The 16,225-nt window shown below is 40.2% G+C and overlaps 1 protein-coding gene across 6 annotated transcripts in view; it reads left to right on the top strand.

The window, feature by feature from the left end:
- IL12RB2 (interleukin 12 receptor subunit beta 2) overlaps positions 1-13,577 on the top strand; it is an 82,613-nt gene extending 69,036 nt beyond the window's left edge. For all 6 annotated transcript variants that reach the window (XM_045997959.1, XM_045997967.1, XM_045997974.1 and 3 more), the window contains 3 exons: positions 921-1,011; positions 3,841-3,940; positions 8,725-13,577. In XM_045997959.1, the coding sequence (XP_045853915.1) occupies positions 921-1,011; positions 3,841-3,940; positions 8,725-9,267 (734 nt within the window). In that variant the 3' untranslated portion in view covers positions 9,268-13,577. The remainder of the gene's footprint in view (positions 1-920; positions 1,012-3,840; positions 3,941-8,724) is intronic.
- Positions 13,578-16,225: the final 2,648 nt, after the last annotated feature.

Below are 16,225 nucleotides of genomic sequence, written 5' to 3'. Positions count from 1 at the left end.
TGCCTGCCTCTCTGCCTGCTTGTGATCTCTGTCTGTCAAATAAATAAATAAAATCTTAAAAAAAAAAAGCAGAGTCGATGTCCTAGTGATCTGTGCATCCCAGCACCCAAGAGGGCCTAATGCGTTAATACTCAATAACTGGATGAATTAATTAAGAAGAATCCTAACACGTTGCAAACTGCATATTCATAGCAAGGAATCAGAACAATTTCAAAGACCCTACTAAAACAGAAGGCTTTTTCTTGGGGCGCCTAGGTGGCTCAGTGGGTTAAACCTCTGCCTTTGGCTCAGGTCATGGTCTCAGGGTCCTGGGATTGAGCCCTGCATCAGGCTATCTGCTCCGCAGGGAGCCTGCTTCCCCCATCTCTCTGCCTACCCCTCTGCCTACTTGTAATCTCTCTCTCTCTCTCTCTGTCAAATAAATAAATAAAATCTTAAAAAAAAAAAGAAGGCTTTTCCAATGGCTTGGTGAAATAGGTCATACCATTTCTCAAGGGCTGCTTATATTCAAATACATCGCCATGTGCTTCATATGCACCATCTCTAATCTTCACAGCAACCTGCAAGATAGACGTCATCATTCAACCTTTACAGATCAAGAATCTGAAGTCCACTGATCACATAGCCGTCAGTGGCAAAGCCAGGACTAGAATTCGGGCCTCCCTGTTCACAGCCAATATTTTGTATACCACACCCCCTTCTCCTTCTGCCCCTGTTAGAGGAGGGAGCCCTTGTAGGGCTGGAGTCCCTTCCTTAGAACCATAGGCCCCTTTTCCCCAACTGAAGGGAAAAAAACAAGTTGACCTTGTTCCCGAGCCCAGCTATCCAGTAGTTGTGGGTAGGTGCCAGAGGGTTCACGAAAATGTATTTTTACATTTTCATTGCAGATAACTAAATTACAGGGTTTGCTAACTTTTCAGGTAAAGCCAATTGGAGTGTGTTTGTGGCACCAAGCATTTGTGTTGCTGTCATCATAGTGGGCATTTTCTCAATGCGTTGCTTCCGGCAAAAGTGAGTTGGTTACATTTTCAAATTTCAGTAAATTTATCTTTTTAATGATAATAGCTGTTGCCACTATGGGTCAAAGAAATGGGTTTTCTCAAACATTTCTGGTAGCAGACGAAATTTATTCTATTTTCTTGGACAACAGTGTATATTAATTTTAAAAAATTGAAAGATACTGGGGCGCCTCGGTGGCTCAGTCAGTTAAGCATCTGCCTTCAGCTCAGGTCATGAACCCAGGGTCCTGGAATCGAGCCCAACATCATGCTCCCTGCTCAGTAGGAAGCCTGCTTCTCCCTCTGCCTGCCGCTTCCCCTGCTTGTGCTGTCAATAAATAAAATCTTTTTAAAAAATTAAAACATACCTATGACCTAGCAATTTGTAAGAAGAAATTTATTCTAAGTGTATCATAAGTATATGCATATATTTAGTGGCAAATATGTTCACCGAATTATTTTTCATTAAGGAAGAACAATTTGAAACAACCTAAATGCCCAGTGATATGGGACTGGTTTCCTACATCAAATTGTATCTCATGCTATATGGCATATTATATCCATTAAAGAGGTAGAAGTAAATTAAATGGTTAATATTTGCAATATTACAAGTTAAAAATGTTGTAAAGAATTACATACGTTCACTTTTTAAAAAATACACACACACACATACCCATATGCAAGATATATCAGCTAGCATTAAATTTGGTTCTATGTAACATAAAAAGCCAATTATAGGACTTAAACTAGCTGACAGTTTCTCACCCAAGTTAAGGATGTAAACTTAGGTTGAGGACTGGTATAGTAGCAATGTAATCATTAGGGATCCAGGCTCCTTCTGTCATTTTGTGCCACTATCCTCTCTTGGCTTTCATCCCTTGGCTCACTTCATGGTCCAATGACTGCAGGAACTATAGTCGTCATGCCTGCATTCTACAACTACAGGCAGAAGGAGAGAAAGTGCCCACACTTCCCTGTTCAGGAGGCTTTACATGAAAAAATTAGGACACTTTTGGTTACACCACATTGGCCAGAACGTGGTAGGGTAAGGGAAACTTAAAACTGTGATCTTACATCTGGGCTCATTGTTATCCCAGTATATCAGGGTCCTCTACCTAAGGAAGAAGGTAAAGGAGTATTGGGAAGTGATTAACAGTCTCTACCTCAGAGATATGCACCAAAATGTTAATGGTGGTTCTATCAGAGGATAGAATAACAGGTGATTGTAGTCCTGTTTAACTATTTTCTACAATTTCTTTAAACAGGTATGATTTTGTAAAGAGAATTTTTTAATGAGTTATTTGATACAGAGATTTTTCCAAATGTATAAAGTAAGAAGAGGTCAAAATAAAACAAGCTCAAAGTCATTCTACTAGCCATTGAACTTGACTGAAAAGCTTTGCATTTATTGAAGCTCCCATGTGTGATAGATACTTCAAAGCAGAGTTCTCTTTAGGTAGACTTTGAAAAAGTTTAATTCGAATAGAGTCAAGGAGGATCACATTCATCTTCTTCAGGGAAATATCAGTTAGGGTGAAGGCTTTTTTGTTAAAAAAAAAAAAATCCCCAGATCGGTGGCTTTAATAAAATAGCTTATTGCTCTCCCACAGAGTAGTCCTGACGTGCATCCAGGTTGGTTAGCAGCTGTGCTCCACACAATCATTAGGGATCCAGTTTTCTTCCAGGTTTTTATTGGCCCACAATCCCTTGGGCACTGTCCTCATCTGCATTATCTGCTCACATTTGTTTGGAGAAAAACTGTCACGGGGCACATCACTTGCTTCAAAGGACTAAACATCCTGGAAGCTTTCTACTCTTATTAAACATCAAAGCTTATTAAAGCCAATTTTTCAAAAATGCTTCATATTAGTTTCAAATTTTAAAAAATAAAACATTTAAGTCACATGCATTTATAAGAAACAGTTTTAGGAATCTTTTCCTTCCACGTCACAGAAGTAATACAAACACATTTTAAAGTATTTTTTCAGGGGTGCCTGCATGGCTCAGTAGGTTAAAGCCTCTGCCTTCGGCTCAGGTCATGATTCCCAGGGTCCTGGGATTGAGCCCCACATTGGGCTCTCTGCTCCGCAGGGAGCCTGCTTCCCCCTCTCTCTCTGCCTGCCTCTCTGCCTACTTGTGATCTGTCTGTCAAATAAATAAATAAATTTTTTTAAAAAATGTTTAAAAAAATAAAAATATTTTCAAAAACCCAGAAATGATAGAAAAAAAAAGACCCATATTTCTTCTGATTATCAAATACAACTACTGTTAACAGTTTGGATTATTTCTCTCTGGCTTTTTTTTTTCTGGGCATTTTTTTTTAAACTTGGTTATGTTCAAACTACTTAATGCTATTTGTATCCTGTTTTGTTCTTTAAGGGTTTGTTGCCTTTTTTTTTTTTTACTTTTATCATAATAGTTTACCTGTTATCATGAACACTTTATAAACATTCTAACCTAAATAGTAAGCTCCCCATGGATAGGAGCCATGTCTTCTTGCTTGCTATTCCATCTCCAGTATGTGGCATGTGCTCACCACACATTAGGGGTTTAGTCAATGCGAAATGAATGCACGGCTGGATAGTGACAGCTAAACATTACATTGAGTAAAAGTTTCATTGTTTATTTAGCAATGAAATGGCTGCATCATGACTCTATCATCTGTCCAAACTTCAGAGAAAACTAGTCTAGCCTTGAATGATGCATCATCTTTCTCCTTCAGGGTTTTATTGTATTCATTTGCATACCCCCATACTGAACTACCTCTACAATGAAATCAGTGCACCAGTGCTTTCATGCCACTGTGAGGACACTTAACCAGATGACATTGTTTTATCTATAGGGTATTTGTTCTCCTTTTGGCCCTCAGACCTCAGTGGTGTAGTAAAGAAATTCCAGACCCAGCGAACAGCACCTGGGCCAAGAAATACCCCATCGTGGAGGTAAGGTTATAAAGGCTTACTGGTGAGTTGATGGGATTCCAGTGATGTAATTTTCCCACTCTAGTTACCAAGTGCTTAATTCCTATGGATAGGTGGAACCCCCTGTGCTAGGTTACTGAGTCACCACTCCCATGCACAGGAATTTTCTGAAGCTTATGACCAAAAGACTAAAAGACCCATAGCTTTTCATTCCTCTCTCTGCCTTATGTTCCCCTCGTCACCTCAACTACTTCAAAAGAAATAAAAAAGCAAGTATTTTTGCCTTTTGCTGAGTACTAGCCTGACTCATCCAAATTCAAGAGAATTGGAGTTTTATCGTGACATTTCCTGTCCTGAGCATAGAACAAATAAATAGAACTCAGGCTATTTTGGTGTTGGCAGGAAGCCAGTAAGTCATTCCATTGTGTAACGAAAAGGTTTTAAAGGAGAGGTTGCTCAGCTAGTAGATAGGAGAGCGGAGACTAAAGGATGAGAAGGGCACTGCCGCACAGCCCAAGGAGGTAAGAATAGCTCACTGTGGACAAGATGGCCATCTTGGGTAGGGGTTCTGGGAGTTGGAGGCATCTGAACATGGAGCAAGACTGTGCATTTCAAGGGAGCAAAGAGGAGGAAGGCGGTATGCCAGTATTCTTGCCCAGGACCCTGGCAGCCCCACACTCTTCCTTGCACCTCATAACCATTCTCCTCCAATATTCTTCTCCTCAGTTACACAGTGCATTCTCTCATCCACACCCTTCCTCAGGCCAGAAGCCAGTGGTACCAGATTTGCTCAGGGAGAGAGCAGGTTTCAGCCATGTCTGCCTCAATGAGAACTGAAGTCACTGCTGTTAGTGCCTTTGAAATAAAGTCACCTTTGCCATTTACTATGGTGGATTGTGCTTGGGCAACTGTTCTGATGATCTGAGCCCTAGTTTCATCCTCTGTAAAACAGGAATTGACAGTATCTCCCATGTAAACTGTTATGAGGATGAAGATGTTACATAAGGCACGTGGATCATACAAGGCAAAGGTGGTTCTTTCTTCCCAGGAAGACTCACACTTGACATCTTTCACTATTGAGGAATTTTGTGCCTGTTAAATTTCAATAGCAAGAACAATAATAACAACAGTAGCTTTTATATAGGTAGACATATATTTAATTATATATGTCATATACATACTGTATTACATATAATACAGTATATAATTGTATTAAATAATATATTCATATGTTTACATATACATATATTCAGGCATACCTCTGATGTATTGTTGTGATTTTGAATCACTGCAATAAAGTGAATATTGCAATAAAGTCAAATGAATTTTTAGTTCATAAAAGTTATTTATGCTACCTATACTGCAGCCTATTAAGTGTTCAGTGCATTGTCTAAAAACACAATATACATACCTTAATTAAAAAAAATACTTTATTACTAAAAAACGCTAATCCTCATTTGAGCTTTCTGCAAGTCGTAATCACTGATCATAAATCACCATAATAAATATAATGACAGTTTGAAATGTTCCAAGAATTATAAAAACATGACGCAGAGACACCAAGTGAACAAATGCTGTTAGAAACATGATGCCAGCAGAACTGTTCGAAGCAGGGTTACCACAAAACTTCATTTTGCAAAAAAACACAATATCTGCAAAGTGCAATAAAGCCAAGCATGAAAAAATAAGGTGTATATATATAGCCATATAGCTTTTCTATGCCAGGCACTTTAAAGACCTCTTTCATGCATTAAAATCTAATCCATACAACAGCTTTATGAGGTTGTATTAGTTTTGTTTTGTTTTTTTTTTTTTGAGGTTGTATTATTTTTATCCTCACTTCTCAGATGAGAAAATTGAGGCACAGAAGACTAAGTAACTTGCCCAACACTAGTTTGCTAGTAAATGGTGGATCCTGGATTCATATACAAGTAGGATGTACTACCTGCCATTATATTACATGCTCTAAAAGAACTTTAAGCATAGGGTGGGGGAGGGTTTCTAGGAGTCAACACCTCTGAGCTGAACAGACTAACTGAAGAGGTGTTCACACACTGGGCTCTCACTTGGTGGCAATCTTGTGATGACCTATGGGATGCCATTGTCCTTGTCAGAGAGGATTCAAGTAGAAGCTCCATCAGCTGAGCTTTAAGATCTCTCTCTTCCATTGCTGAGATTCCACAGTCCCACATCCTAAGAGCCTGAGATAGCATGGTGGGAAGCATCTCTGGGTCAGTCCCGGACACCTGGCTCCCAAAATTACAGCTTTGGCGTCATGGTCTCTGTTTGCCTCTGTTTGGGCATGAGGAGAAACAGAGGCATGTAGGGCCCATGAAGACTGTAAAAACCTAGAAGAAATGCTGGGAAAGACACACAAAGGGTTAGAGACAGTAAGCACAGAGAAAAGATAATAGAAAGATAATAGAAATTGCCATCCAAGGTTGTATAGTTTATATGTTCATTGTAGCATTGTAAATGGAAGCCAAAAAATTAGGCATAACATAGGCTGCCATCAGGGGAGCAGATTAAATGTGGGTACATCCATACAATAGTACTTAAGCAACTACTAAAAAAAAAAAAGAGAGAGATCTACATGTCTAAAAATCCCTAAGATATTTGAAGGTGAAAAAAAATAACTGGTAAATTAGGAAATAAAATTTCGCTTAAACATGGCATCTGTGATGATGGCCTTGAGGTAACCTCTGAACTCCATGTCACTTGACCTCTAAAGTAGGTGGACTGTTTTTAAAGACCCAAACTGTTCTGGAAATAGGCTGAGGCAAACATTAGAAACACAGTATTATGTCTTTCACCTCTAACAAAATTCTCACAATTCTTTGAGTTCCCAGGCCTTAGATTCCCCCTTACCACTTTTTAAGATGTGGCTAAAATGTAACAGGTCTCCAAGCTCTAGAGAAAAAGCCAAATCATAAAGAGGATCACAGGGATGTTCTCCATTTTGAGCTTGTAGAAACTAAACGGTGTCCATGAGGTACCTGAGCTAATGGTCCCAGAGGCCTTGCCCCAGGCCTTGTTAGCCGGAGGGCCTGCTTTGTACAAGTTCTGAGGAGCAGGCCCTATCAATATTGTCAAAGCTTTCAAGAAGGCATAGCAAATGCCTCACCTTACAAAACTAACCATTTCTGCATTCTGTATAATCTCTCCCACATCTGGGTTACAGTGCTTTTTTAGCTCTGCTTCCCAGAGCTGAAGGCCATCTACTAAGCCAGACCATTCTGCCACAGCCAGTGGGTGACGATCAGAAAAAAGCACACTCCCAAAAAAGAAACACACACTTACCCTCTAGCTTGTCAGTGTCCTTTGTGGAAGTGTGTCCTGAGACAGCACCATCATTCACTTGTTGGATGCTTGCCACGCTCAAGGAAAGAAGGGGACATCAGAGGCCAATCCAGACTTAAACACTCTTACACAACTTGGCATTTGATAGATGAGGGAACCAAAGGCCAGAGAAGTTGAAGGAATTTGCCCAGCCTATAGAGTATCAGAGTTGGGACTAGTCCTCAGGGTTACCACTGTACCAAGGCTACTTTTTTGTCATCCTACTCCTCTCTTAAGGAACGAATGATCCTTGTTTATAGAGCATGTTTAAAAAAAAAAAAGTAATCATATAAAATACCATGTGCCAAGAACCTGATGGTGGTTTCTTTGCTGTTTTAGGAGTCCAGTGGCAGAAACAATCAGAAAGGGCTTCATGAGAGAGGAAGGGCATCAAGCAGGAAATGGTGCAGCAAACAAAAGCAGGGTGGAGGCTAGCAGTGGAAGCACCAGTGTGGTGGTGGCACTGGGAAAAATGTGTTTAAAAAAAAAAAAAAAAAACAGGATGGTGCACCTTAAGTAGTTTCTGAATGGAGACATGGGGAGGGAGAGGAAGGTACAGGCACCTGACTAACTAAGGGCTAGAAGCTTCACTGCAGATAAAGTCTGCGTTGATGAAGGCTTTGGAAGTCTGCTTTAGAAAGATCAAGCAGTCAGTGGGAAAGATAGTTGAGGGGCAGATAGAGCCCACTAAAGCATGGAAAGAGAAATGTTAACAAAGCGCTTGGACTTGGACTCGGGAATCTGCAGTAAATTCGGAAAGGAAAGAATTAGGATATTGTAGAGTCAATAACTGATGTGATACTGACAAAGAGAAGGCAGAGAATTAGCAGACAAAATCAGCCATAGGGGGAAAAAGAATGAACATTTTTTCCAAGTAACTCCAGATTCCAGTTTACCCTGAACCTTTCAGCAAAGCCCAAAGTCATTAGCATCCCTTAAAAAAAAAACAAAAAACAACTCTTCATTATGTGACCTCAGATTTCCAAAGCATGTTTGCCTGGCAAAAGAACTAGCAGGTTCCAGAACAGACCAGTCCTCCTGGCCCATTACCTCCCTACTTGAAAAGTTACCTTTCTCAAGATTCAGCTCCAGTGTGACTTTTTCAAAGTCTTTCCTGGCTCCTTCCCCAGATAGTAGCAAGCCCAGCCTTCGCTTTGCACCTACCATGTCCTCTATCCTAGAGAAATAGCTAGAGCAGTTGGACTCATCAGAAAGAGTCTGGTTGAGGGTTGAGCTGCATAGTGAGTTACTGGCTGGGGGGGTGTTGAGGAGTCCGTGGCTCTTATCTTGCTCCCTGACAATGTTAACTGCTTCACTCCTGTCATAAAATCGAGGGCCCACAGTGTCCCCATCTTGAGCCAACTAGGCAGTGCAGGCTGCGAGGCCTTTCATAACCCTGGAAAAGTCGGTTGTCAAGGGCTACTTACATAACACAGCTGTATCAGTCTCTCCCTCCCCTTTCTCAGGAGAAGCAGCAGCTGCCCTTGGACAGGCTCCTGACAGACCGGCCCAATCCTGAAGAACCTGAGACCCTGGTCATCACTGAAGTCCTTCATCAAGTAACCCCACTCTTCAGACATCCCTATCACACCAACTGGCCAGACAAGGGGCAAGGAGTCCAAGGTCACTATACCTCTGAGGAAGACACACGGTACAGTGCTTCAAGCCTACCACCTTCAAAAGCTCTCATAGCAGAGACAGGACAACTAGTGGATCTGTACAAGATGCTGGGGAGCAGGGGCCCTGACTCAAAGCCAGGACACCTAGCGAGCCCCTTGACAGTTCTCCCAGTGGACTACCTTCCCACCCATGAGGGATACTTACCCTCCAACATAGAGTATCTCCCTTCACATGAGGTTCCTATAACTGACCCTATGGAAGAACTAGAGCCTCAACACATCTCTCTTTCCATTTTCCCTTCAAGTTCCCTTCACCCACTCACCTTCTCTTGTGACAAGAAGCTGACTCTGGATCGGTTAAAGATGGGATGCAGCTCCCTCATGCTGTAAGTGGTGAAGTTTGGACAGTCGATGTGTCCCCAACCCTGAATGTGTCCCACCTCCCCAGCCTTCTACTCCAGTGGCCAACACCTCTAGGGTGCTACCATCAGGTTTGCAACTAGAGGGCAGACAAGCAGCTCAGGATCAATCTTGGGAACTGAGAATTGGCCTTAACCCAGATACCTCATCTTGCCTTCTCTAGAGGGCCTTGGGATTATGGGTAATCCTTAAACAATGTGAGGGTTAGGGGCACAAGCTTAAACCACCATATTTTGATTCCCCAGAAAGATAACTGTTGGCCTGATGACCACTCTTATTGATAACATATTTTATGTATGTATTACATACTGTATTCTACAATAAAGCTAGAGAAAATGTTACAAAAGTCATACAAAAAATATATTCATGGTACTATACTATATTCACTGAAGAAAATCCACCTAAATAGACCCGCACAATTCAAACCCAAGTTGTCCAATGGTCACTTGTACACTGTGTGCACCTAGACTCCAGTCTGGTTTCCTACAACTTCTTGGCTCTGTTTGCCGGGAAAGGGAAAGGATAGAGTGGAAACCAAGGCTCTTACTAGCAATCACTAACAGTGCAGGGGACTGTTCACTCAACAGTTTATAAAGCAGCTACTCCATAGCAGGTCATACAACTAGGTCAGTAGCATCCAATAGGCCTAAGGTAGAAATGTTTATATATCTTCACTGTTCAATGCATAGATATGAACCACACTGGCTATTGGCCACTTTGGAATTTGTGTAGTAGAACTGAGGGAATAAGCAGATTTTGACTGTTATTAGTCACACATGGCTAATGGCTACTGTACTGGAGGGCACAGATCTAAATGACAGATACACCAGTAAGCATTATAGGGAGTTTTCAAAACAGATCAACCTCGTTTTACAGTAAGGACATTAAAAAGGCCCCTCAAGATGGTCGTGACTGTCCTTATGAAAGCCTACACAAATGTACCTTTTTCCTATTGTTTCATCATCACCCTCTTTCAGTGCAAGAGCAGCTTGATGGTGGAAAGTTACCATAAACCTTCCATGAAGACCCTGGGTAAACAGCTTCCCCTCTCTGAAATCCAGTGTCTTGGATAGTGGGCCAAAGGCTGACACCTTGTTTCCTCTTCCTTCTGCTGCAGCAGCAGCTGTTGCCTTCAGGATCAGGGATGTCTCAGGGTCTAAGACCCAAATCACTAAGGTTACACTAGTGTCATCCCTTTCCCCCCAAGTCATCCTGTTTTTCCTTCCCCAGGAAGACTGAGCTGGTCTTCAAGTTGAGCCTATACTTTTTTTTTCTCAGCATGAACTTGGAACATGATACGTTTTACTCATTTAAAACTGTGGCCCTGGTTTGTCACCCTCCCTTATTCCATCATGCCTCTGTCCCTTCACTATAGGCCCTTCTGCAAAGCTGGTAGGGAAGTCTTTCAAAATGCTTAGTGTCCTTCCCAAGAAGGGTCCAAGAACCTTTTTCTTAAATCCCTGCCAAGCCCTGGAGCCTATCCCTTATCCTGACACCACCCCAAACATGGGCACTGAGACAATGTTGGTTTTACCAGATGTCCCTCAGAGCTTTAGAAACTGAAATCATGAACATCTGCTATGCCTATTCATGTTTAATTCTTTATCTATACTCCCCAACACTACAAACATAGTTTCCTCAGGCTTTCTTTGAAAAGCTTAAGTTCCTTCCTTACATCTCTATTCTCTATTTAGGTGCTAAGAAACACCTTCTTCGCACATGGTTTTTCCAGCTCAGCAGCTTCAGTGTTGGCTTGTCTATACCCAGGATTTAGTGCCCCATGTTTGACTGTTTAAACTGGGTTGTAACAGACAAGGCCACCTCCTTAGAAGCTGGATAACTCATCACCTCTTGACAATGGGGGCAAACTTCTCTTCTTCTAATATCTGCTTTACTTATCTCTGATTCTGATTGCCTGATATCAGTCTTAGACATTCATCCCCTCCCCCTTGGACCCAACACCCAGCTCCAATCTTATTTCCCCCTAGAGACTCTTTCCTGTCTCTGGGTGATATTGCATTTGTTTTCCTAAAATGTAAAAAAAGAAAAAGTTTTTTAAAAGGTCATTTAAAAAAGACAGACCTCCTTGATTCCCAACAGCTCCTTCTAAGACTGCAGATGTCTCACCCCCTCATTGCTTCCCTAAGCATGATGCCCATACCACTTACTACTTCTACTGGACTGTAAATAACATGAAGGCAGGAACGATGGTAATCTGCCTTCCCAACACCATGCCTGTTTCATAGTAGGCCATCAATAGAAAGAATCATCACCTGCCACTGTTATCACTTGTTCCTTCTGTTCCAGAAGCCAGTCTAGCTGTGCCTGCTTCCTCTTTATTGGGACAACTGAGTTTGTGTTTGTTCATTCCCAACATTCTACCCTACTGTTAACATTGCTATATAATACAAGTAGCAGTAGCTCTTAAAGATCTCTTTGAGCTTTAGCTGCTCACTTTGCCAGATAAAATACCCTCTCCTCATGAACAGTAGAGGACAGGTAACTGTTGCTCTGCCCTCGCCAAGTAGTTTTCACAATCCCCTCATCCTGCAGATGCAGTCAAAATACCAAATCAGGTTGCGTCCTTTAACCAGGACTAGGTGAGGCTCATGAATACTCATATGCTCAGTTGTTATTACTCAGGAAAATTACCTTTGATTTCAATCCTCACTCCTTCTACACATCCCAGAGCCAACCCAGAAATCTCTGCTCCTTTGAAACACATCAAATTCCTTATTCTCTGAGACCTAAATACCACAAATAGAGTTCAAGTTCACTCTTAGTAGATACATGGGAGTCTCCACCACTAATTCTTATGCAGAGATCCTTATCTTAAATTACCCCTCAAAAGGGCCCTCTTTCCCAAAAGCCAGAGATCCTATTTCCTGGGCCTGTCTTCTTTTTTGGCAATAAAGTCTAACTAGTGTTATCTAGTTCTTTCCCTTCACTGACTTTTCCCTTCCATTCTGTCCTAATTTCTCAGCTTCCAATAATAGCCCACAGCTGCAACTCACCAATGCCCTGAGGCCAGTGAAAGACATGCCAAGCTAGGCACATTCTATTCTAGTCAATCCCTTATGTTTGATTCTTGGTTTTTCTCCATTAGCCTCTTTCTCCTTCATCTGATACAGTTGTGATCTGTTTCAATATTGCAGCTCAAACATTCCAAAAGAACCCCATTTTTCTCTTCCCAATCTGAAGGACTCCTGGACATTCATATTATCTACCCTATGAAAGGCTCATAGGTGAACTCTAAAGTAAAATCACTTCTCTAGAATAATTAGAGAGCAGAAAGGTCTCTTTCCACTAATAAAAGTAATTCAAGTATTGGCTGTCAATAGAAAGGAGTCAGATCTTAACATCACAGCCTAAGTAAGAATAAACTAATAATAAAAAATAACTAAAACTTTGCAAAACACTTACACCAAATTAGCTAAAAATATTTGCAATATATGCCCAAAATAGCTTAGGTGTTTTTAAGAAATCAATATAAAAGCCAACACTAAAGAAAAATGGACCGGCCAACTCAAAAACATGTAACTGCCCAAGAAACATGACAATCACCTGTAATCAAAGAAATGAAAGTTAAATACCATTTTTCCACTTCCAAATGAGAAAAATCAAGGGGAAAATTAGCCAGTATTAACCAGACACACTGGTGTTCACAAACAGGAATGTTAGCTGGCTCCTTTTGGGGGCAGTTGGGCAATAATATTCAGTAAAACTTGAATAAGTAACTCCACTCCTAGCAATGTAGACTAAAGAACAGTATAAGTTGGATAAAAGACTGATTACAGCATAGATGAAAATGGAGAGGGGCCCTAAATGCCCTTCAGTAGGAACCTGGTTATAGCGTAATCCATATAATGAAACACTCAATTTCATGGAATCTGATTCTGTTTTCAGATACACCATTACTTTATGTTCTGAGTAGGACAAACTGCTAATTAAACTGTAATATTTCATCAATTTCTATGATGGATGTTCCCCCTACCCAACGCCCCATTTTAACAGGCCTGAAATTGGAATGGATTGTAGAACTGCTAAAAAGCATACTATACAGTCTTTATAGAAGTATAATGATACTTGACATGGAAATGGTTAGTTACAAAAGGCTGAATAGAATCCTCTCACTTTTTATAAATCAATGCAAAAACAAAACACAAGAACAACAAAAACTGGAAGAATATACACCAAAATGCTAGTGGTTATCTCCAGCCATAGGTTTTTAAATTACATTTTTGCATTCTTTTCACCAAATACTCATTACTTTTATAATTCGAAAAAGTCAGTAAAATATGAAGTATTACCAATTTCTTTCCGAAGACTTGAAACAGTGGATCTAGAGACAGACCCTACTGAGCACTTTAAGCCCATGTCGCTTTCATCCTCCACCGTGTCTGGCACTTTCACTGACCAATAGTACTCCTGTCAGAAGGCATAGCAGAAAAGTGAAAAAGGCAAAGTAGATGACACACTCGGTGAGGGTGGGTGTTGGAAAATTTAGGGTAATAACTTAAACGATGGTTCTTGGAAATACAAAGTTTATATGACAAGCCAACGTTTCACAAATCCCCCTTACAAGAGTAACATCTAACACAGTCCTTAGTACATGCAGTTTTGAAGGATGTAATGCAGTACTCACGCTAACTATAGTGGTGGGGAAACAGAAACAACCTCCTAAGTCACGTAACTAGTAGTTGATACTGAACAGTTTTGTTTCAGAGCATAAACTTTACTGTGTAATTCCTTCCTATGTAAGACTGCTCTACAAATTTACATCAACTGGGGTTTTGACTGTAATTGACTGTTAATGCCATAAAAATCTGATTCCTATTTTTACTAGGTAACCAAAAAATGGCATTTCCATACTTCTGAAGTTCTAGATTACTGATTCGTGAGAAAGCTACCTAAAACCATGGTAAAGCTCAAATGATCAGAAAATATCTGGCACTCCTGAATTTGCAAATTTATCTACCCAGCTGATCTAAATCCTGCAATAGAAGGCAGTTAGGCCACAGAAAGGAGGTAACACTCCCACTAAAGCCCTTCATTTAAAGAACTGATACTGAGTTAAAGCTCTAAGTACATTATACTTTTAAATAGGAAAATAACCAGAGCAATGTGTTTTCTCTTTAATTAAAATAGCTATTACCCCACCCAACTTACCTATTAATTTTTTCCACAAAGGCTTTCTTGGGGCTGCATTTGACTTTTGACTTTTGCTGTGTATGTGAATTGTTGTTCCTCCATTCTGTGGTGATTGGTTCCATTTTGCTAGTGGTCATTTTACGGCAGCAAAACCATTCTTAAGTTGGTTCTGCTGAGATTTCCAATCACACTTCTAAGTGACATACAAACTTATTCATGTGCTGTCATGGGTTTCCTTTAAAAGTAAACTCATGCCTCTTTTTAATTTCCACAAATTTAAGTTTAATTCTTCCATAAGAGACCCTGGCCTTACCCCTGGCAAAAGAATGTAAGGTGAAGTTCAAAATACCCTTCCCTTGTCAATTTCAGACATTTGACTCTAAGTTAATAATAGGACCCCAAAGAAATACTGTAATAACTATCAGGAGTTTCTCAGAGAATAAAAAAACTGACTGTTCTCAAAAGCCCTGAATTGCCACAGCAAAGGCCTGAACGCCCCATAGCAGGATACTTTTACTAGTTCAAAAAGCTGCAAAAAAAAATTCTTTCAAAATCGGATGAAAACCAGTAACATAAGACACTTGTTCTTTGTGAAAGAAAATCTCAATTCACCTGCTAAAATGGCAATCATAGCAAATGTGGCCTGTTAGGCTGAGGGCGCATTTTTTGTGCCACCTAAACCAAGAAGCCTGAAGACAACCCATCCCTAGTCCTCCCCAAACAAAAAACTCTCAAGGTGAAAATAGGGTGTCACAAGGTATCATTTAGAAACAGAAATCTTACTTTATTCCATCGTGAGTAAAAAAATCACTTGCCACCTTTCCACAACACTGCATAAAATACTTTTCCTAAGTTTTCTCCTCATACTTGCACTACAACTTATGACTAGATTCCTTTCCATTCCTATACACTTCCTTTAGTTTAGCCCTCCTGGTGTACGGCAGGGTAGATTTCAAAGCAGCTGCAGACAGTTTTTAGAAAACCACCACTTTGACCTGCTTGCAATAGACTAAAATAACTTGCAAGGATAATTAAGTCATAAGTCATTTCTCCAGCTACAGATGCAATCTTCAAATCAATTCAGATTTCTTTCCTCTAAAAACCTGCAGTTATTTTTAAAGTCTAATAACTCTTAAGTAGCAAGACTGATGATCCTGGAAAAAAAGGGAACATCAATGCACTCCCTTAACTGGAGGTGCTTGTTATTTCAGTTCTTCATCAACAATATATTGGCAATCTTCCCCGTTTTCTGCTGAAAGGAACGTCTTCTCAGATTCTATCTCACTTAGCATTACACAGTATCCAATGCCCTTCTCCACCTCTGTCAACATGATTTCCAGAGTTCCACCATGACCCAAGAAATGTGTGTTGGGGGAAGGAGGAGGTCTAATTGTTTTTTAAAAAAAAAAAAAAAAAAAAAAAAAAAGATTTACTGGGTTTTGTTAATACAGTGACTAAATGCCACTCAATCTTCAAGGGATACCATTATGAATAAAATATACCTGCTAAATTATGCTGATTTCCCTCCTAGTGACCAGTAACAGGTTGTAAAAGTACCTTTATCCAATCCATTCTTCTCATGCACTCTTCATACTTTAGACTTTAGCACTTAACACCTTGGTAACTATGTATATAAAATGCTGAAACAAAATTATCTGTAATTTCTGGGAAAATTCTTCCTTTACTGGAAAAAAAAGTGTAGAAGCTTCACTGGAAACTCAGTATTTCTAGATCAAAGACAAACCAACTCTAAACAGAAAGTTATCTGTTTAGTTCA

Source organism: Meles meles, chromosome 1 (genome assembly GCF_922984935.1).
Source record: "Meles meles chromosome 1, mMelMel3.1 paternal haplotype, whole genome shotgun sequence".
NCBI lineage: Eukaryota > Metazoa > Chordata > Mammalia > Carnivora > Mustelidae > Meles > Meles meles.
Note: the sequence above shows the minus strand (reverse complement) of the source record. Positions and strands in the feature narration are given on the sequence as shown.